The following is a 26,410-nucleotide window of genomic DNA, read 5'->3' on the forward strand; positions in this document are numbered from 1 at the left end:
TGTACTCCGTGCTGCTCCGTACGGAGAACAATATAGGTCCGTCGGGGCGGTGCGACGGCGAGGGTGAGGGTGAATGGATTGCATGTCCCGGACAAGGGGCCTTGGAGATGCAAAAGCGAAATTGCGTTCCAGGCCGACGAGCTGCAGCACTCGTATGCTGGGAAGACTCAAGGATTACCACCATGCTGCATAAACGGGGGGAAAATACTCGTCCAGGTTTACTCGTATGGGAGCCCTGGATATGGATACGGGTACTGCTAGTACGAGGCACGGGACGCTGGGCCGTCGACCGAGGCGAAAGCTTCAGAAGCAGGGAGGATGAAGGATGAAGGGAAGAAAGCATCGATGGGCATGTCAGACTGGAATGATGGGAACCCATCACACGCCCGTTTCTCTGCCGGCCTGCATGTTTCGTCTGTGCTGATAGGACAAAAGGCTGGAGAAGGAAGAGACAAAGCGGCTTGAAGATGTTACACGGGCCATATAGGATGACACACCGAGAACCCGACGATGAAGCCCATGGCCAGGCAGCCTTACAAGCATCTGAGCTGCATTCCCCCAGAAGGTTGTGCAAGCTTGGCAAAGGATGAAGGCTCCTCTCGGGCGGGTCACGGGCCGCGTATATGTCGTTGTCATGACGATTTCTGTTCCTCTTTGCGTTCATTCCTGCGCCGTCGTCGTTCTTCTGGCCTTTGTCGTTTGAACGGCCCTGATGCAAACGGTTTCTTCTTCTTCTCCGGCCTTGTTCATATTCCTTCGGACGATTGACAGCAGTCTTACTCGTTCAGTACATTCCCTTTATGTCGACGGTTCGTTTGTCCTGCCAATCTGTTGCATAGGTGCGGGCAATCGTTCCTCCACTCGGCACTGATGATCGGCCATGCCGGATGAGGTTGCTGATGATCTTACTGTTTGTTCGTTTATCCACGCCCTGCACCCACGCCCCCTTGGGGTTTGTATGAGTATACGTTGCATATACTTTTGTACTCGTCCTTTGTGTATGACCTTCCGGAATACAAAGGCGCGAAAGTATATGTATATCGAGTTCGTTCTCGCATCTTTGTACGACTTTGTGCATCACAAGCACACGTCCGCGTTGTTGCACCCGACGCCCATACATACTTACATACGCACTTACATGCATACGCCCATCTGTTTCCGCGTCTCTCTCCCTCTGTTTCTCCTCTCTCCCCTCTTTCACATTCACGCTCTGTATGCATGTCCATAGGACCAATTCGCATCAATCACTTATACTATCTGTGCGTTCTTGTCTCTCACAGCTTAGCAATCGAAGGGGGTGGCCTTGTGGGGGTGGTTCCAAGCACAGACTCCGTGGTGTGGTTTTCCTGCTCCATCGCTGTCACTGTCAATTTTATACCCCAGAGGCCGGTGCACCCATTTCCACGTGGGTACCATTGGGATTGCCTGACCCTGCCTTGACATTGCTTGCCTTGGGTTCTGCCTGTCTATCTAATTTATACCAGGTGTGTGCCCGCCGTTCTGCTTTTCTGCCCTTTCTCCCTCATTAACAAATCTCAAGCAGGCCAGTCTTGGGCTCGAGCTGAATTACATACCACTTCTTCCCACTTCCTCATCTAGCTCTTACTACTAGTAGTTTGTTGGTCCTTGGGTATAATTCACTGCCGGAAGATGCTCCACCTAAGGTCCAACTCCGATCCACCACTGAGTCCCTCGACGCTGGGTTCCTGGGATTTGCCTGTCTTGATGAGTCGGCCTGTGACGCCTCTGGCACTGCAACCACACGATGCCGACGCCTATGTGAAGAGGCCTCTCCCGCCTCTGCCTCCCATGAAGAACAGCTCGGCTGTTGTTCCGCCGCCTCTCAAGATCAACAAGAAGAGGAGCAAGCCAGCCGCCCTGCCAGTGGGGCCGGGACCGAAGAATGCGCCGCAAATTGAAGCTGGAGCTGAAAGTCGAATCGCCTCGCCCTCGCCCGCGCCCTCGCCCCGCCAAGCCCCGAGCACCCCCGTCAAGAACGCCCATCTGCCTCGCCAGTCGAGCCTCCCTAGCCCTGTGGCCAGCCTTAGGCACCGGAAGTCAAAGAAGGTGCTGCAGCTCATGGGGCTCGACGTCGACGTTACGAATCTCGCCGGCATCACTTCCCATGAGGCCGAGAAGGAGGCTGTGACTCGAAGCAGCCGAAGCTTTGAGGACCCATCTGCCCCGAACCCGGCTGCTCTTTTGCAGCTTCCAGAGGAAGGGCTAATCCCTGTTTTGGAAGACGACGATGGTATGGCTAGCTTGTCGAGCAAGAAAAGCTCTTGGGGGCCAGGATCGCCGCACTCTACGTCTGCATTCCCTCTGGGCTCCAAGAATTCTGTTCGTCGCCGCCGAAGTGCCCGGATCTTTGACCAGGATGGCTTAGGCCACCTTGCGGCGCAGGAAGATAGCTTTGTGCCGTCGAACGAGGAGGAAGAGCTAGGTGATGAGAGTGACGAAGACTTGACAGCTGGCGAGTATCACAAGTTTGCTGTCGAGCTGGCCTCCTCCGCGGTGCCAAAGACTAGCCTCGATGAGGTCAATGCTGCGGAAAACATGGGGAGGCGGTCCTCCATCTTGAGCTTCAAATCAGGCTCTCATTTCTCTCGCCTCCGAAGGAAAGCAACCACTTCAATTCGACCAAATACTGCTGATCCGCACTCGCACTCCAGAAGAGTCGGCAGCAGCGGTTCAGTCGAGATACCTCCTGTTCCTGCTCTTCCACCTGCTGAGCCCGCTGAGCCCGAGGAACCTTCAGTTCCCAAGAGTGCCTTTGATGAGAGCGACTCGGATAGCGACTCGCGACCAAACAGCAGGAGCCGATGGCGCAACCGTTCTTCACACAAGGAAGAACGAGGCAGAGACTCGCCGGCCATGGTGCGCCGAGACGACGAGTCGAGCTTGTCGCGAGGATGGGCGAAAACAGGAGACTCAATGAACCGGCTGCTGACCGTCGGTAGAAGACGGAGGGACCAGCAGCAAGCTGGCGTCGTGAGCGAGAATGTTTTTGCGTAAAGCAAGTGTGAGAGAGAAAAAACCCCAACTTGAATTCCCCCCCTTTTCTTTATCTTTTTCCCCAGTCTTATTCACGAAACGAAGACATGATCAACAATGGGCACGAATCTATGTACAAGCATGGTGGACGTTATCTGGACTGTCGTTTTTTCCCTCCCCGGTTTCTTTGTTTTGTGTTTTCTTTCCTGTTAGTGCATTTATAAGGAGTAATGGGCTTGCACATGGATATCCCCTGTTTGGTTGGCAAATTGCCTTTGTCTGTATACGACTATATACCACATTTCCTTGAATTCTTTACATATAAAAAAAAGTCGTTGATAGAAGGGATATTGGATTAAACAACGACTATAATATTGGGAGCATAAAAAATTGACGGAAACTGAAAGCACATATCCATCCAGTCTAGGTGATATTTTCGTATCTGTGACTATGAGTGTTCCTGTGAATCGATGTCAGATTTCATCAGCCAGTTTCCTCATCTGCCGACGCTAACGAGGCCTAAGATCTTGAAAAAGAAGCTTGGGAAGTGTTTAGATCCCGCGACGGGCCGAAAAGGATATATATATATAAGAACACTCCACCGGCTTGCAGGACGACGGGCGCAAAGTAGATGCAATGCATGGGATTTGGGCCCGTGCCCTGATGCGATTGGAATGATTGGTGATGACGAAGTAACGTTGGTTTTTTGGCAGGACAATATAACTTGATAAGGTTGAAGATGCTGTGAGAACTAGGGCGTGCCGGGGACTGCCTTTTTTGGCCAAATACTTTTTTCTTATTATAGCATCGTCCTTGATGTTTACTTTCGGAATGGGTGAAGACGGCACGGGGACTTGGAATAGGTATGTTGGTTGATGAGGCTGTGGGGGAAGGGGAGGAGGAATGTTGGAAAGGAAAGGGTTGGTATGTTTTACGGTCGATCGCCCGATAGACTATTTTGCTTGTTGCCGCCGTTACTGAACGGCTTCTATTTGAACTGGAATACAAAACAATGGTCTTGTAGCATAATAGACTACTGACTGTAAACAATGTGGTTTTTTTTTTCTTCTGGTGATCATGAAATGACAGCTCTTCAATTTGGGAATCTCAACATCAATAAAACATGCGGCTTCTTCCCATCATCGGCCGATCGACCGATAAGTTTGTAAGAGTAACTCTCCATTCCCATTCTCCCGGGTAACGGGGTGACCAAGTTTCGTGTGTTTTGTCTCAGAAGCAAGGCCGATCATATTCGCCTCATCCGTTGGAATGCTGGCCCTACCAACCAGCTTCTGTTGTTCAATGGCTGTTCTCGTTCTCCCTTGGGCCTTCAGCGGTATATAAGAATTGTGATTGTTCGGCAAAGATTTCTCTTGGAAAATCATGCTATTCAGCGTCCTACACTCGTTGAACCCACTCATCCGCTCGCTCTGAATATCTCCCTTATACTTGAGTAAATCACCACCAAAGAAGTAAAACCACAACTCTCATCAAAATGCGTTCCGCCATCATCATCACCGCCTTCATCGCCTCGGCCCTCGCCGACTACACCGGCAGCGACGGCACCCCCGAGGAATGCGCCGTCAAGTGCACCACCGCTCACGACGCATGCCTCGTCAAGCCCGACGCCAACAGGGCCGAATGCGCCTCCGAGTACGCCGCCTGCCTGGGCTACAACCCGTATGAAGGCAGCTTTGTCAATCCCACCGCGTGCTCCAAGACGGCGACGGCGACGACGGCTGCTCCCACGAAGACAAAGACGCCGGAGGATGAGTGCAAGTGCTACGACGAGTACAACATGTGCCGTAGCGCTCCTGGAGCAAACATGTCGTACTGTGCTTCTCAGTATGCCGGTTGTTTGGGCTACAATCCGTTTGACGGCCAGCACGACCAGGAGGAGGAGAAGATTGAGAAGAAGTGCAGCAAGCCCATCACCACTCCTACTCCCACTCCTACTCCTCCTCCTAAGCCAGACTGCCGTCACATCAAGGAGTGTGGCGAAGAGCGCGACAAGTGCAGAGGCAAGCCTGATGCCAACCAGGCAGAATGCGCGTCCGAGTACGCAGGGTGCCTCGGCTTCAACCCGTTTACCGCTGAGGGAGAGCAGACCATTAAGAAGTGTGATGAGGAGCACGATCACAAGCCTCCTCACAACGGGACTGCGCCTCCTGTTCACCCTACGAGTACGCTAACCCCCGTCATATCTGGCGGTTCCGGTGTGAAGCCGCTCGAGCTGTTTAGCTTGCTGGCTGCCGGTGTTGCTGCTTTCTTGTAAGGGGGATCGAGTCGGGTTGTGTAAGAACGGTGGTTGGTAATTGTTGATTGGGTTCGCAAGTCAATAAACTGTAGCTTAATGCCGGTGCCGTCGTGTTTGTCGTTTTCATTCCGTATGAGGCATATTAATCATAATAAGGCGCAAAATACACCTTTATCTCTTCCATCTCATTGAATCTCAAGCCTTCCCTGTAGTCCGTCCCGTAAATCAAATCGGATCGGAGTAAGACGCGACTAATCACCGGCATATCAAAACTTGGCCCCGTCCGGCCGTCGGCCCGTTCCTCGGCTTGTGTCATCGGATCCCCCGCTCAAAGCGTTCCAGATGGCGAATGCGATAGGCCGCCCTTTGCTTTGATTCCCTCACCATCTACTTCCTCCGACGCAAAGCGAAACCCCGTCAGCTTCTACTTCTTTGTAAAAAAAACGACAAAGAAGAAAAGCTGGCACTGCGACTCGGGAATCGCGTTGCTGCTGACGCTGGAAAATGACCGCTCAGGAACAACAGCAGCGCAACTCAGAAAGCAGCATCGCCGGATCCGCCGCAGAGCCGGAAGTCGACGCCTCCGACGCTGACGCTGCTCTGTCCGAGGCCGAGGTTGCGCAGGTCAAGAGCCAGATCGCCGAGGCGCTGGGCGTTGCTGTTGCGCACGATTACAGCGGCGCGTCGCTATACTATGATGCATCGACAATGGCGTCACTGAATCCCTTTTCTCTGGTCGGTTTGTGCTTTGGTTATATCGCTTTCGTCTTTGGCCCGGTCCGGTCCTGTCCGGTCTGCGTCCACCATGTGAATGCTTGCTGACATGTTCAATCCGAATTCAAATAGGCCGCCCTCAACCGATTTAGAGCGTACAAACCTCCTCCGTTCCCATTATGGGATGCGCTCCCTGCGCGCAAGCGAGCGGCCATCTTGGTCCTCTTGTTTGCGGATAGATGGGGCGACCTGAGGGTTGTCATCACCATGCGCGCGGCCAGTCTGAGGAGCTTCTCGGGTCACGCCGCGTTGCCAGGAGGGAAAGCAGATAGCAAAGAAGAAACACCATGTATGATATATGCTCATGCATAGAGACAAGAGTGGGCATCGGCTGACCTGAGAAAACAGACCAGATTGCGCGACGAGAGGCATATGAAGAGATTGGCCTCCCCATGGACGATTCACGGATTCCCAAACCATTTCGCATCGAGCAGCTCTGCAATCTCCCGCCGTCGTTGGCTCGGACGCACCTCGTTGTGACTCCCTGCGTTGCGTTCCTCCACGCCGATCGCACTTCTCCCGACTCACCACCAGCTCTCGTTGAAGACTCCATGATCCCTCGGTTGGATGCTCGCGAGGTCGCCGCTGTGTTCAGTGCCCCTTTCTACAACTTCCTCAAGGAAAAGGATTTACCACCTCGACACGGCGAGACGCTGCCGCCAGGACACTGGTATGAAGGCGCGTGGACAAACTACAAGGGGGTGCAGTGGAGAGTGCACAACTTTTACGTGCCAGTGAACAACCAGAAAGTCTCAAGGCCTAGAAGGGGAAGCGCGGCGCAGATAGAGCTGGCGGACCAGCTAGAGGTTAGCCAGGACCATCAAGGACGGTTCAAGGTCTGGGGCTTGACTGGCAGAGTACTCGTCGACGCAGCAAGGATTGCGTATAACGAGGACCCCGAAATGTTGCACAATCTTGACTTTGGTGATTACGAAGTCATCAAGATTGCCCAGGAGGAGGGCGCGCTGGATGATCACGGCGCTCCTGCGAGGAAAGAAGAAGACAAGCCAGCTAAGATGTAATGAAATGCACGCGACACAGGACAAGGCACGGTCTCTGTATGAACCTAGAGTCGGCTTTAATGTTCTTTACCCCTGTATATGGAGTAGTTTTAGACGCTGAATGTTTAATTGACCTTGAATGGTTCACAGAACTGCTTAGTGAAACTGTTTCTACGCAACCAAAAGGCTGCCATTGCTGCATGCAAAACACGCCATTGTCGCTTTCCAATGCAAAATTCAAGCTGCTTTAAATCGAAGCTTGCCGGTATGTATCAAATTTCGCCGCCTAATGACAAGCGTTGTCCTTTGTGGCCGATGTAGAGTGGCCGAACAAGAGGTAGCCGAGGAACGCACCCAGCGAGACAGCGACCATGACCCAGCCATTGTATGTCATGAAGACGAGCCTTGAATCGTTAGAAGAAGAGTCAGGGTTGAAGACGTCGGCGAGAAGGAGGATCGATGGACCTACATGAGCATAAAGGCGTAAAAGTTTTGAATGGCATAGAGAATAGCCTTGATGACGTGGCCTCGCTTGCTGACGCTTTCGCGGTTCTGTCCTGAGCGGAGGAAGGCGGGTATCTCAGTAACGTTTTCATCATCATCATCGCGATAAGCATGCGCAGTGGCGTCTCAACGGCATCTTAGCATGCGCATGTTCGTTTCTGAAAGGGGGATGGACCATTGTGATAAGGAGGGATGTGATATGTTTGATACCGCATCAAGCTTGTATAAGAGTGCGCTGATGCTACAGCTCTGTATGCAGCTTTTGGCCTCGTAGGGACAGGAGGCGATATCAAAGCAAATAGATAGAGACATTACTCACGAGGTACAGTTTCCAGCCGCGCCGCCAAAGACGCCTCGTAGCGGCGAGAGACTGAGCGCAGAAACTCGTAGCCAATGCCGATGAGGACTACGGCGATGAGGGAGAGGACGAGAGACGTGTTGGAGCGGATGTGCCACTGGCGGAAGACGATGCAGAGATTGGTCGTATCCCACGTGAAGAGCATCTGGAGTCGGTGTGAGTCTGATGAGCTGGACTGCAGGAAGAGGCAGAAACGGGATTGTCGATACTCACGCTCATGCTGCACATGTCGTCCATGCCACCGTGGCCGCCGTGGCCTTCGTGGCCCTCCATGGAATGCATGTGATGGCTGTGATCCATTGTGAATGATGATAGCTGCGATTTGGTTGATGGCGATGAAACTGAGAGGAATATGTATAAGTAAAAGACAATGGTAGAGAGAAATATAGAGAGGGGAGAAAGAAGGTGAGAAGGAGAAAAAGTGCTGGATGTTGGTGGTTGAAAGCTGATGCTGTTATCGAGGCAACGGCCAGAGTGGTGGCTTTTGGTGGAGCTGAAACATCCATTCATCACACAGGGCAGCTCACGCCATCAACAAAGGGCGTACCGCGGGGGATGTGCCGGTACTCAGTTGTATCCGCAGTAGTGCAATGGGCCATTACGGGCTGTAACAGGCTGATGAATCTCAACGGGGACTAAGGTGGGGTACGGAGAGGTACATGTGAGCAGGTTATGTACTTGGTTGCGGCACTTGTGCCTGTGCCTGTCTCGGAGTTTCGACGCGCTGGCTGGCGCTACAGGGAGCTTTGCCATGCTACAGTGGAGTTTTATAGGGGACTCCACTGCTTTTGGGGCTGGCTAGCAGTATGGAGATGACGATCCAACGACTTCAATGGATCCTAGGCTGTTATACTGTTATAGATGGATATAAGGAATTGAATGTTAATGGAAGAAGATGGAATGAAGAGAAGCACTTTTTCAATAGAAGCAGCAACTGCATTGCATCCAAAAATGGCAGCCAATCGCATCTCGACAACACGCCAGGCCTCGTGCAGTGCAGGCTGGCCGCGCTGAAACAGTGAATGGCCAAGAGGGATTCAATAGCAAACAAGCCATCCATCCCAATCACCACCAAAACTTCCATCCAATACAAGCTCATCTCGATACCTTATCTTCGTGTTCTTTTCCACCACTCTCTGTCTCTCCCAATTTTCCCATTCAAGCGGTCTGCATGCTGCATTGCTTCGTATACACCAGTCCAGGCCGAAGCTGTGTGACGACAGAAGCATCTGAGCCCAGCCTCGGTGTAACTGCGAGCCAGCCCCTTGCATAACGTTTCTTTTTCTTTGTCCTGCCTTATTTCTTTCTTCCATACGATTCCAGGCGTTTTCCATACAAATTGATTCCCACTTCCCTTTCAATTCATCTCCAAAAAAGCAGTCAGTCAAGCTTGCTATCATCACTCAAAGGAAGTCGAAGAAACAACCAGCACAATGAATGCCATCGAGCAGGCCTTTTCGGCCAGCATCAACACCATGGACCCAGACCAGGTCAATGCGAGCCTCGATAGCCAGAAGCGTTGGCCCATACACAAAGACACGGCGCTCTGCAGCTACATCATGAGCACCATCCAGGCCCCGGAGGGTTCTCTCAGCATCCAAGAATCCACCATTCCGGATGCTGGCTCGGGCCTATTCATCAATCGGGATCTTGCAGAGGGCGAGCTCATCTTTACGTCTGTGCCGCTTGTTCTGTGCGCAGAAGTTGGCCAGGGCATGGAGGCGTGCGACTTCTGCTTCCAACAGAGACGAAGAGTCTTTCATCCTGTGGAGGACCGCTTTCTCCAGCCTGGAGAGGTTCTACCCCCTCTCCATATCTGCAATGGCTGCCGCATGTACCAGTACTGCTCAAAGGTAAGTACAATGTCATTGGTTGGAGCTTGTTCTTTGTCGTCACCATCCTCACTAACATGTCTGTGTGTAGTCTTGTTGGCAACGAGCCTGGGACACGGGCCATTTATACGAATGCGGCTTGCTCGCCGGAGCGTCAACCGATGTCGAGACGAGAACATTATACCGTCTCTTGATTCTGATGCGAAAGAAAGTCTTGTTGGCACAGCAGGTAAAAGCCCTGGCCAGGCTTGAGCACGAGGTGGCCAACTTTGAGAGGCGCACCAAGAAAAGCTGGCCGAGGATCATTAGCATTGCCCGCGAAGCCAAGGAACGGACCAAGAGCGAGCTCAGCATTGGGGAGATATTGATGTTGTATGGTATTGTGAGTGTTCTCCCAAGGTGTAGGTGTGATGAGATTGGCAGCATGTACATGTATGCATAAGATGGTGGCTAACTTGTTACCCCCCTTTTCTAGATTCGTTGCAACTCGTTGCCGGTCGATCAAACCTATCGAAACGCACCGCTTGGCAACGCCCTTGACTTTGGTGGAGCTCTGATCAACCACTGTTGCGACCCCAATGTTGTCATTGTGTTCAACAGCACTCAGGTGCAGGTTCGGGCTCTGAGAAAGCTCAAGGCCGGTGAAGAGCTCCTTCATTGCTACCGAGACATTGCATATGATTTCACCTTTCGCAATCCGCGAATTGCGGCGAGATATCAGTTCAGATGCCAGTGTATGTCCAATCAGTCCCCCCTTGCCTCTTTTACAACGAAAAGAAGCCAACTAGAAAACTTCGGATGCTTATAAAAGATGATATAATTTAGGTGACAGATGTAGAGAAGAGTCCGATCGTCACTATAAAGAGGCCAAGAACGAGTCCGACGTGCTTCCGCTCATCCTGAGCACACAGGCAGCCTTGTTCGATGTCATAGACGTTTCCAAGAAACAAGCTTTTGTAACGCCCACCGCATTCAACGTCGAGCTGCAGCTAGGCAAAGTAAACCATATCCTAAAGACTGGTTATGCTGGGGGTCCCTGGCCCAACAACCTCGAGCCACTGCCGACGGTGCTCAAGGCCCTGGCAGCGCTGTGCGAGAGGCAAGGAGACCTCATCAACAGCATCAAGATCCGGATCAAGGCCTTGGCCTTTACCAAGTGGCGAAAGGGTCTCCCCTGGTCCGAGGACCTCATCGACTTTGTGCTCAGTCTGTCGACTCTCACCATGTTCCCAAGTCATCCGTCGCTGCGGGACCCTTCTTTGCCGAAGCACAAGGAGTTTCAAGACATCTTCATCGGCCACCTCCACATACTGCACGGGATACTGCTCAACTTTTACGGGCCCCAAGGACGAACGACGGGCATTGTCCACACCTTTTTACAGCAGGAAAAGGGCAGCTACAACGGACCCGTGCCTGGAACGAGGGCTTTTAGGCGCAGGTTCAAGGCGTCTCAGGAGAATGTCCTCAAGTGGGCGGGAGTTGACCAGGAGCTCTGGACTGTAGAATAGGGATGTGAGATTTGTGCTGCTTTTATCTCAATCTGGGCAAATATCAACAACTTATTGTGGTTTCTTGGCCAAGTGGGATGATGTCGAGCTGACGCCCACACGGTGCGAGATTTAGCAGCTGTTTATGCGGGATATGGATGCGCTTCGCACTGTATAGTATATACAGCTCGGAGAGCCGGAATAGAGTAGAATGCTTTAGCTAGTCCCTTGTGAGGAATTTGGAGGCTTTGATTGATAAACAAGCATTTTTGGACGACCTTTGGTTTTTGCCTCTTGCCTTGTGATCTGACAACTTGTGTTTCTGTGCGGCTATAAAATAATCTTTCTGGTGAGTTGTTTTTCTCTCTTCTCTCTTTTCTTCTCCCTTACATCAAGACTTGTCCTGTTAATAGTTAACTCTGCGTCTCTAGTGTTCTGTTACTTCTTTCAACTTCAGTTTGGTCGATACTAAGCCACTTACCCCAACTTTCGTGTTGTAAGAGTCATACCACTCGACATTACAAATGCTTGGACCGCCGGTCAACCTGCCCAAGTGGTAAGTCGAAGCATCTCCAGTTTGTCTCGTCGTGTATAAGGAACAAAGTGAGTGTGTGCTAACATATTGGTTCTTTCGTCTTGCTCACCAGGCTCGAGGAAAACTCTCACTTGCTTCAACCGCCCATCAACAACTACTGCGTCTACAACGATGATTTCACCGTCATGGTATGTCCTATTCCCATACTCCCTTTTGAATATATAGCTTCATAGCAAGCTCTCACCTTTCATCTCTCATCTCACTGACCCTCTCACCAGATCGTCGGCGGCCCCAATGCCCGCACCGACTACCACATCAACCAAACCCCCGAATGGTTCTACCAATACCGCGGCGCCATGACCCTCAAAGTCGTCGACGGCACAATCTTCCGCGACATCATCATCCGCGAGGGCGACATGTTCCTCCTCCCCGCCAACACGCCGCACAACCCCGTGCGCTTCGCAAACACCGTCGGCGTCGTCCTGGAGCAGCGCCGCCCCGCCGATTCTATTGATCGCATGCGCTGGTACTGCGCGAAATGCTGCGCCGAACCTGGTGGGGAGGCGGTTGTTGTTCATGAGGCTGCGTTTCATTGCACGGATTTGGGGACGCAGATTAAGCAGGCTGTGGAGGACTTTAGGGGGGATGAGGAGAAGAGGACTTGTAGGAGGTGCGGGACGGTGGCGGACTGGGCGCCGAAGCCGGGGTCGATTCAGGATCCTAATTTGCAGTGACGATGAGGATTAGGATGTATGAAGACATGTGTTGTATAAGTAGATTCTCCTAGGGGACAAGCACAACATGATGAATGAAAATAAGTATCCAAGTTGAAAATGAGGCCGTGCCCCCTGTTTTGTCTTATCTTCTCCTTTATATATATGTGTTTATATGTCTATCCACACAACTCACGCTCCCATCCCGTATCTATTACAACCTATACAAACCCTCTCACGTCTCCGAAAACTCATACGCACTCCCCGACAGCTCCACAGGAACCTCAATCCTCCCCTCCTCAACCTCCCTCCCATCAACCCTCACACCAGCCCTCATCACATCCCCCGGCACCACAGGCCCAACCCCCGCCGGCGTGCCCGTCAGCACCACGTCGCCCGGCAGCAGCGTCATGACGCGCGAGATGTCACTCACGATGCGCGGAATCCGATAAATCATCAGGCCCGTGGACCCGCGCTGCCGCGGCTGGCCGTTGACCTCGAGGAACAGCTCGGCGTCGTGCGGGTCGGAAATGGCGGACTTGGGGATGACGTTGCTCATGGGCAGGAAGGTGTCGAAGCCCTTGGCAATGTCCCAGGGGAGGCCCTTTTTCTTTGCCTCGTTTTGGACGTTGCGGGCTGTCATGTCGATGGCGATGGCGTATGCTTTATTTTTTGTGACTTTGTTAGCATCTCTCTCTCTGTGGGTATATGTATATATCATATACCCCCATGTATGATATAGCACGCTGCTGTTAGAAAGCAGGAAGCTTTATGCAACAAAGTTCAAACTCACCCTTGATGGCATCCAACGCTCCCTTCTCATCCTCCGGGTGCAGATTCTTCACCACCGACCCAATGATGAGCGCCAACTCAACCTCAAAGTGCATGTCCACGCCCTTGGGCTGCAGACACGGGCCCTCGCCGGGCAACACGATGGACGAAGGAGGCTTGAGGAAGAAAAAGGGCTTCTTAGGCTTTGCGTTTGCCAGTTCTGCAATGTGATCCCTGTGAAAAGCAAGCACACAACGTTAGCAATCATATTCTTCTCTCTGTCATAAGTATCAAAGTAGAACAAAGTAAGGTAAATGTTCTTACGCATAGTTGCGGCCAATGCAGACGACCTTGCCCGCCTGCTTCAGAGACAGAGAAGCTTGTGAGGCCGCAGTGGCCATTGATCTCCTTAGTCCAAACATTGTGATATACAACACTTGTATTCCCCTTTTATGAATATCCAAAACGTTCAAGGGTTGATCCAAGTACAGTGCGTGAGCTGCGTGTTGAAATAGCTACAGCTCTGCTTTAAGCCAGCAAATCAAGTTCGAGTTGGTGACAATGCGGGTGAGAGAGTTGGTGCTCGGATTAGCCTCGGCACACGAGCTGCTCCGACTTACAGCGCAAGACCCCCTAGAAATCCACGATCTACAGGGCATCTCCCGTGCTCTAGGCGGCTCCAACACTGCTTACAGCTATCGGTAAAACTCATAGCCTAACTGGCATCGTGTCCGACCTCGCAGTTCTTCCATTTCGTTATTTCCTCGTTATATGTCACCACTATTTGCCTCACCCGTGATGACATCTACATGTGTATTATAGGTAGATTGACTTCCACAGAGTCAAAAGAAGACAAAGACCGAATGTACCTTTTTTCATTTATACTCTACTAATGCACCAGACTCTCCTTGATGCTTGAGCTTGACGCTTCCCCTGCATCAAAATGTATGGACCATAAAAGCAATCCATCTAGCTGTCTCCCCCCTTGAACCCCCAGCTTCATCCAACCGCAACCTATGCTATTCTGTAGATGCATGCTTTCCCTCTCCAGGTACTACAAATGCTGAGCAAGAAAAAAAAAAGTAAAAGAATAATCCGTCGTTCTCTGGACGCCTTGCCACGTTTGGAAGAATAAATACAACAAGACACAGCCCCATGCTCGTAACTCATCAGAAGCAACCCTTACCCAAATCCATATGTACTGAAAACTGCAATCCCCGCTCACGCCATGTAGCGATACATCGACGGTGCGCCGTCTTCGTCTGGCCGCTCCAGATATTCTCTCACAATGAGATCCTCGATCCGCCTCTTAATCAGAGAGACTTCGGGCTTGAAGCGGCCTACCAGCTGCGACAGGACTTCGCTCACCAGCTGAGAGTGATTGAGTTCCTTTCGCGCCCTGATAATAACTGATTAATAGTTGCCCGGAAAATTATAGTCACAGCTGTGGTTTTCAAACTTACTTCATAATTCTCACAATTGCGGCGTCGACAATGTGAGCTCGGGTTTGGTTGTTCTTTTCTTCCGTCGTCTTTCTCTCCTCCTTATCTTCGACCTTGGAGACGGCGTTGATGATAGGTGCCTTGATTCTGATCGTCTTGCTCTGGAAAGAAGCATTGAAAGAAAACCTGTCGGTAGGCTTTATGTTCTTTGTTGGCGGGTCTTTGGCCAGAACTCGAGACTTGGGCGCCACGGCAATTGCCATGAGTGCCCGCGTCAGATCTGACGTTGACATGTTTGTCTTGGCCTGAATCTCTTCAAAGCTAAGGCTCTCTCCGTCTCTTAGATCGTTGAACAACATGAGGACAACCATGCCATAGGTGGGAACGTTCATTTCATAACGACGTTCCCGCGCCAATGGGCCAGATTTCCCCTCGATAGCCGGAAATACGCACTTGATATCCGCGCTGCCGGTTGTACCAATCCATGTGAGCTTTCGACCGTTGCGATTTGTCAGGTAAAACTGCTCAAAGCTAGCCTGCAGTCGTTTAACTTCAGGTGGGTAGGTGCAGCCCATCCTTGGGGTCTCTCCAAGCTGAGCAGAGCGGCCCATGACCTCTTGGGGCCAGTAGTTGGTGGTGAGGACGTTGACATTGAGATCGATGGTGTGTCCTTCGGGGTCCAGCTTGCGGATATGGTCGCGGTACGTCGATGTCAACTCTGACGAGGTGACGAGATCTCTAAACATGCCTTCAAATTTGCTTGTAAACTGCTGTCCCATTTCCTGCTTCATCCGTGATATGATCTGCTTTTCCACATCATGACTTTCTGATTTACCATGGAGTAGTCGACGAGCCAGGTGGCGTTGGTAGTATGTCTGGAAGAGATCCTTATCCAACAGATAACGAATGAGCACGATTGCCTTCTCCAGGATGGCATCTACCTCGGCTTCCGTCTTGCCTCTTATGCCTCTCTTCAGGCTGTCGTCGATGAAGAGAGAGACGTATTCCGAGCTTCGATTAAACAGGTTGATGAAATCGGCAAAGCTCTTGGTCAGAGCTGTTTGGAGAACCAGGTCTTCTTGAAAGCATGCTTCCAGCATGTAGTCAAACTTATCTTTCAGCCGAAGCACGTCGTCGACCCATCTGATGGCTGCTGCTGTTTGTTGCGCGGCCGGATTGAGCGTTTTGGCCTTGTCGCCATCTCCTCCGTCCTCGCCCTCACCCTGTCCTGTCGAAAAATCAGTGTTCTTCAACACATTCTCAATCTCCAGTCCCAGTTCGACAACTCTCTTTTGTAAAATTTCACGAAGGGCCGTCTTCTTATCATCCACCCTCGAGATGAGTCTGTACAAAATGCTGAGGTCGTCTATCTTGTCGTTGTCAATCATCCACCTGAGGCCACTGCCCTCCATGGCAAGAAAGTCATCCAAGTGACCAAGAATAAGCTTCTTGTCCACCACGTCCGACACCTTGGGAAGGGTTTCGCGTTCTATAGTGGTGCCGCAGCGGTCTTCTTCTTCCGAAAGCCTGGTCTCAGTGTGCCGAAGCCAAGTGCTAGCATCAGATTCTCGTAGTAGCCGGTCGCACTCTCTCGAGTAGAAAGTTTCGCTGTTGCTGAGGAATCGAGGTTCAAAGATGGTAAGATAGAGCTTACTACTCTCCGATTCGTCCTCAGTTTCGTACAGGCAGCTCAGCATCCGGCTGCAGCTACGGATAAGATTTCGATCAATGACATCTCCACGTCTCTCCATGTCAATCTGATCTAGCATGACGGAAATAAGAATGTCCACAATCAAGCTGTCGGAATTCGCGTTAAGGCATGAGCGTAATATATGGTCTCGGAATAGGGCAATGGTGGTGGCAAAGATGGGGACTCGGCGTGGCTCCTGTTGCGTGTAGCCCCGATCTAGGTACATGAGGATATCTGCCGTCATATTCATGGACATGTTGTGATCTTCCCAAGTATCTCGAAGGCCCTTGAGGAACTTTTCGCCCGTTTGTCGCCGCTCGTTGACAGAGGCCGCTGACGAATTGTCGATGCCAATGTTGATAAGGCTCTTAGTGACCAAGACTTCAATCTTTGGAATGACGTGCATGGCAAACCATTGCTCCTCAAACTCCTTGACCTTGTCGTACAGAACTTCACCCTTCTTCTTAAGCACGATCTTATAAGCCGCTCGGTATAACTCTTCGAAGGAGAGACGTCCGCAGCTCTTGTTGTGGATATCGCGCAACGCTTCTTGAATCATGTTCCAGCATGCATCGAAGTCGGCTCCCTCGCCGCCAGGGCCATTGGGCTGTGAAGAATTATTAGCTGCTGATCCGCAAGCCTTGGCCTTGAAGAGAGAGGGTTCTAGAGTTTGCGCCTGCGCATGGGAAAATAACTGCTTGCTCTCGCTAGAACCCATCGTGGTATGTCTGGTGGAGCGGAAGAAGTTGATCGAGACGGCAACTCATCGAGAGCAGCGGCGTTGATAGGCCTCAGCCTCGCATAGCAGGATGCGCCCAAGATGCGCTGAGCAGTGAGGAGGGGATGCGCCGTGAATTGGGGGTTCAGGTCCAGCCTGCAACTTACACGCACAATCCGACGAGGTGGGCGGATGCGCCCTCGAGCCCCCGCTCCCCCTCGCCCTGAAATCATAGCTGCTTCAGCTCTCCGTGAGGAACCAAGAGGCAAAATCGAGTAGGTGAAGTGTCAGGAAGACAACTGTCGTGGAAGCCCAGTCGCGGCACAAGAGGCCCCAAAAACGCTGGTCGCACAGATAGTGGGGGTTTGCAGAGCTAATAGGTACAGAATGGTAGGCAGCTGGCTGGTCAGGGCTTCAGCTGGTGTGTTCGGCAGAGGGCCAAAGATGGCGTGAATATTCAATATTCAGCGGAAGAATAGACGGGACGGTGATGGTGGAATAATTTGCATTCTCCCCATCGAGGTGGACAAGAAACGAACGCTTGCTGGACAAGGTGAAGGAGCTTGAAGCTGCCTGTGACAAAGCATCAAACGGGTGAATCGAATAGTAACTCCGGCCCGAAGAGAAATGCCGGGGTTTCCTCTTGAACGAAGCATCGTCTATTATCGATAAACAGTTTTCTAGCACGAGTAGCAATTGGGTGGAGACGCTCGTAGTAAGCAGAAGCTTTAAAGTTCGAGGTACGGAGTACATGGGAGCTGTCATTTGATGTGGCGGGGAGAAAAGTACGGAGTACATTGTTCTGAGTTACGCCTTCACGTGAGTGAGGTCGATTTCCATCAATGAACCTGGAAGCCCGGTACCTGTACGATGGTACCTCCCGCCAGCTACAGAGTCACGTGCCCTCCTTGGCTTCCCAAACCCAGCTAACTGCCATTAGTAACGACTGCCCAGCTAATGAATGGGCAACTATTTTTCCGACCGACAATTGAAGGCATCCGCCAGCCTTGCAATATAAACCGTGAGACGAGGCAACGCGCGTGACGAGGCACATCGGAATCCCTGAATTCATCCCACAACAGGCCACAAAGGCCTCTGCCGTCGCCATGAAGCTCGTCAGGTGAGCGAGATCCCCCAAGCTGCAGAATTCCGCTTGAATTGTCCCGTCGAGCGAGCAGCGTCTCTATCCAGCCCCATGCTTGTTCTGAGCTTTTGAGCTTCACGACGCTGACAATTGCGCCATGGCAGGTTTTTGATGAAGTGCGCCAACGAAACGGTGACCATTGAATTGAAAAATGGTACGCTCCAAACCCCCAATGCGAGTTCCCAGTTGGTTCTCAGTGTCGCGCAGCTTCAATCAAACGAGCATGACATGACAGTCTCAACTAACCAACCCCGCGTCAGGCACCATCGTCCACGGCACCATCTCCTCAGTCACTCCCCAGATGAACGTCGCCCTCCGCACGGTCAAGATGACGGCTCGCGGCCAGGACTCCATCGCCCTCGACACCATGAACATCCGAGGCTCAACAATCCGATACTTTATCCTCCCCGACTCCCTGCCTCTCGACACCCTGCTAATCGACGACGCACCCAAGCCCAAGAACAAAGCCAGAAAGGAGGCTGACAGAGGAGGTCGCGGAGGCCGTGGTGGCCGTGGTGGCCGAGGTCGCGGTCGTGGCCGCGGACGTGGACGTGGCTAAAGCAACAATTGGGACGATAATAACACGACAAAGGATAGAGAAACCGAGGCACTATATCTCTTTTTTTTATTTTCAAAGTTGGGCCGGGCCGAGGGTCGATATCGTTGAGAGAAAGGTCTTTCTAAACGATACAGAACAAAGGAAACCATTTTTGACTTCAACGGACTGTGGAGGCGTCGCAAGCTGCGATGGAAACGGCGTTTGGGATGCGTTTTGCCCACATAAAAAATTAAAGAAACAAACGACACTTGTTCCGGGGGGGGAGATGGAAGAGGTGGGGTTCAGCGCTTTGATATTCGGCCAAAAAAATCTATTTCGAGATGACAAGATATTCGAATATATAAATTGCCAGTCCGTTTCTATGTACATTGCGAATTCGTCTGATGTAAGGAGGCTGTTTCCCTTGGAAGAACAATGTCCAAGCCCTTTCACAGCATCAAACGAAATGCGCTCTCCCAGCTGTAGACTTTGATACCTGATGACATCCAGCTGAATATAGTGACGGAGCGGTAGAAGGGATGTCGTGTAGCTCACTCCTGCTGGGAGCCCTCAGTTCCTAAACAGCAATGTCCAGTTTAGGCATTGGAGATCATTATCCAAACATCTCACTCATAAACCCCTAAATCCCAAAACATCCATCCGTAAGCCCTCACGGCGACGAATCTCGCCATATCCGCACAATCTGCAACTTCTCCCACCCAGCCGTCTTCCCACTCGACCCAACCGTCTCCGCCCTCCACCCGTCCCCCCAAGCCCGTATCCTCTCCTTCACAACCTCAGGCTTATTCTGCGCGCAAAGAAGTACATACGCACAACCTCTCTCGGACAGAATCTCAGGTAACCCGTCAATCAGCCTATCCGTCGTCTCCATGCCGTCCGCCCCGCCGGCATACGACAGCGCCAGCAAATACGAATCATCGTCAAACGTCGTCTTGGGGGAAAAGTCCTCTGTGAAGGTCTGCGGGCGCTCGGGCATTTCCGACGTCGGCACGTATGGCGGGTTGAAGACGAGCACGTCGACGGAGCGGTTCCTCAAGGGGGCGGCAAGGTCACCCATGACGGAGCCCAGATACAGTCCGTGAGTGATTTCATTGTTACTGCTTTCTGCGAGGGAATCGGCTTGGGCTTTTGCTACGGTGGTGATTGTTGCGCGGCAGGCGAAGGCGTTCATGTCGACGCCGGCAGTGAGGATGTGGGAGGTGCCGAAGAGGGTCTTTGCGTGGGCGGTGATGAAGGCGAGGACGACGCCGGATCCTGTGCCGAGCTCGACGACGAATGGAATAGCTGGAGAAGATGAGAATGTGTCATGGAGGAACTGCGTCTCGGAGGATGAGGAGAGGGTGTCGAGGAGGAGGAACGAGTCTTCGGCGGGCTCGTAGACACGCTCGTAGGGGACGTGAGAGGTATCTGGTGTGGGAAGCATGATATTGTGTTTGATGAGAGGAGAGGAATTGGTGAGTTTGTTTGGTATATGAGATTGGAGATGGTGAGAGCTTCATGAAGACTTTTTTTAGGTAGGTTGAAGAAAGTTGACTGATAGAATGGCGGATGGTGGGGCCACGTGATGTCATGAGAGATGAAGGAAATATATACAGTCATTATTGTTTTTATTAAAATCATTACTTATATAAATGAATCCAAAAGGTTGAATCGATAACAATTCATGGTATTCTTTGAAATCAAATGTGCACAGTTGCTCTTCTCAAGCAAGACATAGCTCAACTCCCCAAGCCCCAAAAATGCCCCTCCCAAAAACACCATAAACCCAACTCTCACCACCCAACTCCAGCCTCTCTTCTCACAACCCCCTAACCTTTCCAAAATCACAAAAATCACAAAATCACACACCCCCTCGTCTCCCCCATCCTCACCTCAACCGCCCAATCCCCCCCATCAGGATCCAATCCCCAATGCATCCCCCACCCCATCCTCTCCACCATCCGCACGCACCGCCGATCATACAGCCCGCCCAAGTCGCACCGCGGACACGGCCTGCTCTTCGTCTTGTAGAATCCCGGCGCCTTTTTGATGCCGCCGGCGCCGCAGAAGGTTGGGCACGTGTGGAAATCCATGTAAGGGCCGCAGGGGTGGGAGATGATGGCCCAGATGTGTTTGCATGATTTGTGTTGGAAGAAGGTGACGTTGCACATGATGTTCCTCTTGCTTTTGATGGTTTGTTTCTTGTTCTTTTTTTTTTCTATGGATGGGAAGATGTGTTGTGTGGAGGTTTCTTTGTATGTGCGCTCGAGCTGGTTTTTACTAAATTTTGCGTTTCGGGAGTTGGGATTCGACGTGTAGAATGTTTGAGTGAAGATGGGCTTGACGAGATAACAGCACAATAGATCCAAACAATAGAATATCGATGATATTAAAAGAACAAACATCACGCTGTAGCAGCTAAGAAGCTCAAGTCTCAGGATCAATGACGGACTGCGCGCAGCCGGCAGTGAATCCAGCCAGTCCCAGACAAACGTTACAATACAGTGATACGCTCCCAAGTCAATCACAGTGAAAAGCATCCATAAAAAGTAGCCATACAATTGGAAGGAGTGTACATTAGAAAGATTCAATTCAATTTGAGTATATGCGTACCTATTTGCCTTGTACCAACGCTCCCATATTCAATGCCACAAACGTCAAGCCAACGCCAAATGCTCATGCCAAATGTCGAAAAATCCATACATAGTCCGCTATTCTAAAAACACCCTCAAAAGTTTGTCTCGCGTCCTTTGAAAGACGAATCCAGAGTAGTCCCATCGCCTATGGGCAGTGTGTCACTCTCCCCAATTTCGCTATCATCCTGCGGGAGAAGCCTCGAGAGCATATCCTCCATCCGTTGCATGGACTTCTCCATGGCAGCCAGTCTACCTGCCATGTCTGCATAATCTTCACCCGTTTCCGTGAGCGACCCCCGCAGCTTAGGCGGGATTTCAAACATGGAATCTCGGCGCGAGGGCTTCCTCACCGAGTCGTGGGTCTCCTGCCGCGTGTATTGCCTCCGAATGAGGTGGTGCGTCAGGTCGTCGTCCACGGCAATGTCATCATATACATCCTCCGGGGGTGGCACATCAAACACGGCGCGGATATATTGATATGCTGAGAGCTGCCACCTTTGCCAGAACCATTTATGGGCCAGCGAGCTGACAGTTCCTGCTGCGGGACTCTTGTCCGGCCACAGTAGGCGGCGTTCGGCGACGGCGATGAAGAGTAACAGTGGAAGGTTGACTAAGCGAACAGTGGCGACGTGGATTTTATGGAACCATCGCGGGCTGACGACGAATTTGAGCGGCAAAAGAAGGAAGACGGCTAGGAGATTGAAAGGAGGCTGGTAAGCGAAAACAGCGTCCGCCTTGACGCCTTCAAGCGTGAGGACAGCCTTTCGATAGTGTATCTCGGCTGTGGCATTGGTGGATATGTTGCTAAACGTATTCGACAGCATAGAGACGAGGATAGTAAGAAAGAGAGTGTTGCCAAGGAAAGCAAATGTGATCATGACGACGGGTCCCAGTAGCCAGTGGAATTCGACCTATAGAGCCAGAACATGTCAGCGCAAGACTTCCTCCCATCTCATCTCCCTTTATCGCAGAGCTTACCGATCGGTGAATTCCAGTGCCATCGAGTCCAAACCAGATGTAAATCATCCATTTCGAAATCGTACTAAGCAAGCAAACAACCCGTCAGCACATGATAACATCGGGAAAAGAAGTAAGAAACAAACATACAGCAATGGATGGGCTCCCTCTCCAAGCCACAGTAGAGATAGCAAGAATCCAAAAAAGCACCACGCCGAAAGCGCAGTGAGCAGGAAAAAGTCGGCCATCATGGATCTCAGCGACAAAAAGACCAAGTTGTCAGAGAGCCAGTTAAAGGCCAGGCGAGGAACCAGCACAGGTGCCGCAAGCGCCAAGACATCAAATGCCTGCTCCGAGGGCCCTAGCAATCCGGTCCACACACCCCAGAGGCGCAGACCGCTGTAGATGACGAAAAGGAAGATGAAGGTGACGTCGAGGAAAGACCATAGATTCTGCGTGTACACGTTCCTGTGATGCAACATGTTAGCTCTCCTCTGAAGAATATCCATAATATTCTCCTAGACAGAAATAAACAGATAAGGGGAAGAGGTCTCACCATCCGTGTGCTAAAATCGTCGCAAACTGATCCAAACACCACCCAAACGCAAATATCGCAAACGCCGCCTCCAGGTACGGAATCTCACCATTCCTCCGCAGAGTCATAACGGCCACATACAGCCCCAGCAAGATGGTAAACTGTATCGCCTCAAGGTAATTGCGCGTCCGCGGCACAATCAGCCGATACTGGTTCAGCAGCGGCGACTCGCGCGGCTCGTAGATAGAAATGGGCTTCAACTTGTAGTGGTCCGGAATAATGTCCCACGACGTCGACGGCGTGTAGATGACGCGGCCCTCGTAGATGGCCGACACGACCCTCTGAGCCGTCGTCGAGCTGAGAAAGTGCCTGCTCTCGGTCAAGATGGCGACCTCGAGCGCGGGCAGCGTGCGGTGCGTCGTCCACCAGGCCTTGTCCTCGGCCTCTTCGCGGACGTGCGCCGGCGCATGCTGGAAGGGCTCGAAGCCGGCGACGAGGATGTGCGCTAGTAGCAGCAGGCCTTCATGGTCGTCGTCGTGGTCCTCGCCGAAGCGGCGCAGGATGCGTGTGGCGATGAGCTCGCATAGGGTGGCGCGAGTCCAGTTGACGTTTTGGCGGTTGGTGGACCGCGATTCTTCGTCTAGGAACTGGGCTCTGTTGACCAGCAGGCAGTATACTGCGGGTGAGTTAGCATTCTGATTCTCTCTTTTATTTCACTTTCATTTTTTCTTCATCAAATCAACCCATAAAGGGATCAATTGACATTCAGACACATGAAACTGCCGAACCCTGATCTTGATAAGAAGAAAGCAAGAAATAAGAAAGACGACGTACCAATGGAAACATCCCCCAGCTCATAAAACTTGTCGACCAGCGGCCTTATAACGGTAACATTGATCTTAACATCCCGCAGCTGCTCCAGCGTCAAGTAATCCTCCACGACGCTGACAATGTCGCGCCTGATGCGGTGAATGTTTGTGTACACGGGCAGGTCGCTGTGCGGGTTCGTGCGGCAGCTGAAGACGTGCTCGCCATTTTCGTGCTCCGTGGACAGCCTGCTGAGCAGCGGCCGGCGCTCGTCGGGCGGAACGGAGAGTTGGAGCCTCCTGCGTCGTTCTGCCATGAGAGAATGGCGGAGGTTTGGGAGTTGGAGGTTGGAGGTTTTGAAGGGTTCTGGTGCTGGATAGGTAGCTAGGAAGTAAATGTGCTGTGGTGATGGATGATGACGATGGTGGCTGATCACTGATACCAGCCCTGTATTTATAAGGGAGCGACAAGTGTCTGCAGCTCTCTCACTCAGGCCTGAATGAAACAACAGTACAAGACAAAAAGAATAAAATAAATAAAATGAATAAAAACAAGTCTACTCTAATCTGCAAATAGTTGTCAAAAACTCCAATGAAGTAGAAAGTCAAGAGAGCTAACATGGAAAAGAAACAAAAAAAAATACCCAATTCCCCAAAATCCGCCCCTTGGCGTCATGGCATTTCCCGCTGGGCACCGAGTTTGGTGGGCTTGGACGCGCGCCTGATTGGACGCGCCCCCACGACTGTCCAAACGCCGTCTCGATTCGACGAACCGATTGTCTTGGATCGATCAGGTGCCGATGGGATTCAATCTTACTGCAACGCTGGGGCCCTGCTTATATTACTTGTAGCACATTTGCCGCCAGAAACCCCCTGTTGAATGGGTTTGATATGGATTTTCTTTTTATTTGTTTTATTCCCGAGCTTCACAATAAGTCATTCATTCGCTGCTATATTTATATCAAATCCATCCATCCATGCTACAACTGCTAGTGCTGCACCAGAGACATAACACATGCTTCATCTTGATGCCCATCCAAGTCGTCACAGCACCTCTCCCAAACTCGTCACTCTCTTCAAATCATGCATCAGGACGAAATTACTCTAGTTGAATAAACTAAACCACAACTAGGCCCCCATCTCCAGCGATGATTCCTCACAACTTCGAATCCCTCGCCTTCGCATCCCTCGCCTGCTGCGCCAACTCCCACGCAAACTCCGCCAACGGTCCCCTCGTCCCGATATACATCTTCGCCTTCGCACTGCTCGCCTGCCTCGCCGCGTACCGCGCCGCGATGCCCTGGCACACGCCCGCCAGCTTGAAGATATTGAACGCCGCGCCCCAGCTGAGCTCCGGCCTCGGGTCGTAGCCCGACACCTCGGTGTACCACTGCAGGATCTCGTCCGGCTGCGGCAGGCCGGGCGTGGCTCCGGGGAGGAACTTTTCGCTGTCGCTGTAGGCGGAGGCGCCGGGCGAGCGAGCGAGGTAGAACTGCGTGATGAAGTTGCAGACGTCGGAGAGGGGGTGGCCTATCGTAGACATTTCCCAGCTGTTGACATCACCCATTCTGTTAGCCCTTGTAAACATAAAACAAAGATATTGTAACTCACTCTAGGATACCAATCACCCGATTTTCCGTCTTGTGAAAGACCAAATTGTCAATCTTAAAATCCCCATGCACCAGCGTCGCCCTGTCCTTGGGCTGCAGCCTCTCGTCCTTGAAGAAGCCCACCAGCTCGTCAAAGTGCGGCAGCTGTCCCACGGGCTCCTTGGTCTCGATATCAACCGCCTTGCTCTGGCTGATGCAAATCGTCGCCCACGTCTGCGTCTGCCTGCTATAAAACCCGCTCGCCTTGCCAAACTTGTCCAGCCCGACTTGAGTCACGTCCACGGCGTGCAGCCGCGCCAGCGTCTGGATCGCCTCCTTCCACAGCGCCGTCCGGTCCGCGGGGCTGACTCCCGGCATCAGGAAGTCCTCAAAGATGCGCCCGTCGAGGAACTCCATGATGTAAAACGGCGTGCCAATCACCGAGTCGTCCTCGCACAGGCAAAACGTCTTGGGCACCGCCACGTCGGTCGTCTCGAGCGCGTGCAGCGCCCGGTATTCGCGCTCCACCTTGTGCGCCGTCTTGGACAGCAGCTTCCCCGGTGGCTTCTTGCGCAGAACATATTTCTTGCCGGTTGCGTCGGTGATCTGGTATGTTGGGTTGGATTGTCCGAAGCCGAACTATAGCGAGAGAGGCGGCTGGTTAGCTACATTGTGCTTCTCGAATTCTGCTGGGCTCGCGAATGAGAATAATGCCAACGAACCTGCTTCAGATCAATCGGCGTCTTGATTACCGGCACATTCTCCTCAAGGTACTTTGCAAACGCCTTTTCGTCAATGGGTTGCCGCACTGCGCCCGCCATCGTCGATGGTCTATCGTTCTAATGTCTAATCGCGTGTGCTCTCCAGGTCACGTCTAGTGACCAGATTGTCGTAAAAACAGAAGACGCAGCTCCAGAAACGTGGAATATTGCGGCAGTCGGTCTAAATGGATTGGTATTCCCAGCTCCAGATCAAAAGACACACCAGGACGAAGAGCGGAGAAGAGGGCAGCTTTTCATCTTGTCCTCGGATCGCAGAAGATGAGGTAAAGACGGGCCAGCGTCAGACATACCGAGGCTCGGCGGTTGGCAGCTACCCAGTACCGACCCCGGATTTTCAGCCACCCCGA

General features: G+C 51.9%; 12 protein-coding genes across 12 annotated transcripts; 6 read left to right on the forward strand and 6 right to left on the reverse strand.

The window, feature by feature from the left end:
- Positions 1-1,650: 1,650 nt before the first annotated feature.
- T069G_06093 (uncharacterized protein) lies at positions 1,651-3,015 on the forward strand (the record flags this gene model as incomplete). The annotated part of the gene is made up of 1 exon (XM_056173303.1): positions 1,651-3,015. One exon carries the CDS (start codon positions 1,651-1,653, stop codon positions 3,013-3,015), a length of 1,365 nt encoding a protein of 454 aa, XP_056030161.1.
- Positions 3,016-4,489: 1,474 nt separating this feature from the next.
- On the forward strand, positions 4,490-5,269 carry T069G_06094 (uncharacterized protein; the record flags this gene model as incomplete). Its single annotated transcript, XM_056173304.1, has 1 exon — positions 4,490-5,269. One exon carries the CDS (start codon positions 4,490-4,492, stop codon positions 5,267-5,269), a length of 780 nt encoding a protein of 259 aa, XP_056030162.1.
- Positions 5,270-5,755: 486 nt separating this feature from the next.
- Positions 5,756-7,047, forward strand: T069G_06095 (NUDIX domain-containing protein; the record flags this gene model as incomplete). The annotated part of the gene is made up of 3 exons (XM_056173305.1): positions 5,756-5,986; positions 6,098-6,314; positions 6,374-7,047. The coding sequence occupies 3 exons, from the start codon at positions 5,756-5,758 to the stop codon at positions 7,045-7,047; spliced, it is 1,122 nt and encodes a 373-aa protein (XP_056030163.1).
- Positions 7,048-7,312: 265 nt separating this feature from the next.
- On the reverse strand, positions 7,313-8,188 carry T069G_06096 (ctr copper transporter family domain-containing protein; the record flags this gene model as incomplete). Its single annotated transcript, XM_056173306.1, has 4 exons — positions 7,313-7,430; positions 7,496-7,583; positions 7,850-8,033; positions 8,102-8,188. 4 exons carry the CDS (start codon positions 8,186-8,188, stop codon positions 7,313-7,315), a joined length of 477 nt encoding a protein of 158 aa, XP_056030164.1.
- A 1,133-nt stretch (positions 8,189-9,321) lies between these two features.
- T069G_06097 (SET domain-containing protein) lies at positions 9,322-11,228 on the forward strand (the record flags this gene model as incomplete). Its single annotated transcript, XM_056173307.1, has 4 exons — positions 9,322-9,741; positions 9,812-10,102; positions 10,196-10,454; positions 10,546-11,228. 4 exons carry the CDS (start codon positions 9,322-9,324, stop codon positions 11,226-11,228), a joined length of 1,653 nt encoding a protein of 550 aa, XP_056030165.1.
- Positions 11,229-11,731: 503 nt separating this feature from the next.
- On the forward strand, positions 11,732-12,476 carry T069G_06098 (3-hydroxyanthranilic acid dioxygenase domain-containing protein; the record flags this gene model as incomplete). Its single annotated transcript, XM_056173308.1, has 3 exons — positions 11,732-11,763; positions 11,855-11,930; positions 12,021-12,476. 3 exons carry the CDS (start codon positions 11,732-11,734, stop codon positions 12,474-12,476), a joined length of 564 nt encoding a protein of 187 aa, XP_056030166.1.
- A 214-nt stretch (positions 12,477-12,690) lies between these two features.
- Positions 12,691-13,648, reverse strand: T069G_06099 (fumarylacetoacetate (FAA) hydrolase family domain-containing protein; the record flags this gene model as incomplete). The annotated part of the gene is made up of 3 exons (XM_056173309.1): positions 12,691-13,118; positions 13,249-13,460; positions 13,551-13,648. The coding sequence occupies 3 exons, from the start codon at positions 13,646-13,648 to the stop codon at positions 12,691-12,693; spliced, it is 738 nt and encodes a 245-aa protein (XP_056030167.1).
- A 799-nt stretch (positions 13,649-14,447) lies between these two features.
- Positions 14,448-17,309, reverse strand: T069G_06100 (cullin family domain-containing protein; the record flags this gene model as incomplete). Its single annotated transcript, XM_056173310.1, has 4 exons — positions 14,448-14,625; positions 14,690-16,746; positions 16,795-16,965; positions 17,244-17,309. The coding sequence occupies 4 exons, from the start codon at positions 17,307-17,309 to the stop codon at positions 14,448-14,450; spliced, it is 2,472 nt and encodes an 823-aa protein (XP_056030168.1).
- Positions 17,310-18,182: 873 nt separating this feature from the next.
- T069G_06101 (LSM domain-containing protein) lies at positions 18,183-18,779 on the forward strand (the record flags this gene model as incomplete). Its single annotated transcript, XM_056173311.1, has 3 exons — positions 18,183-18,196; positions 18,325-18,374; positions 18,481-18,779. 3 exons carry the CDS (start codon positions 18,183-18,185, stop codon positions 18,777-18,779), a joined length of 363 nt encoding a protein of 120 aa, XP_056030169.1.
- A 649-nt stretch (positions 18,780-19,428) lies between these two features.
- Positions 19,429-20,202, reverse strand: T069G_06102 (uncharacterized protein; the record flags this gene model as incomplete). The annotated part of the gene is made up of 2 exons (XM_056173312.1): positions 19,429-19,710; positions 19,771-20,202. The coding sequence occupies 2 exons, from the start codon at positions 20,200-20,202 to the stop codon at positions 19,429-19,431; spliced, it is 714 nt and encodes a 237-aa protein (XP_056030170.1).
- Positions 20,203-21,486: 1,284 nt separating this feature from the next.
- Positions 21,487-24,009, reverse strand: T069G_06103 (uncharacterized protein; the record flags this gene model as incomplete). Its single annotated transcript, XM_056173313.1, has 5 exons — positions 21,487-22,305; positions 22,373-22,436; positions 22,502-22,819; positions 22,908-23,562; positions 23,721-24,009. 5 exons carry the CDS (start codon positions 24,007-24,009, stop codon positions 21,487-21,489), a joined length of 2,145 nt encoding a protein of 714 aa, XP_056030171.1.
- Positions 24,010-24,848: 839 nt separating this feature from the next.
- Positions 24,849-26,102, reverse strand: T069G_06104 (phosphotransferase enzyme family domain-containing protein; the record flags this gene model as incomplete). The annotated part of the gene is made up of 3 exons (XM_056173314.1): positions 24,849-25,242; positions 25,304-25,920; positions 26,004-26,102. 3 exons carry the CDS (start codon positions 26,100-26,102, stop codon positions 24,849-24,851), a joined length of 1,110 nt encoding a protein of 369 aa, XP_056030172.1.
- Positions 26,103-26,410: the final 308 nt, after the last annotated feature.

Source organism: Trichoderma breve, chromosome 3 (assembly GCF_028502605.1).
Source record: "Trichoderma breve strain T069 chromosome 3, whole genome shotgun sequence".
Taxonomy (NCBI): domain Eukaryota; kingdom Fungi; phylum Ascomycota; class Sordariomycetes; order Hypocreales; family Hypocreaceae; genus Trichoderma; species Trichoderma breve.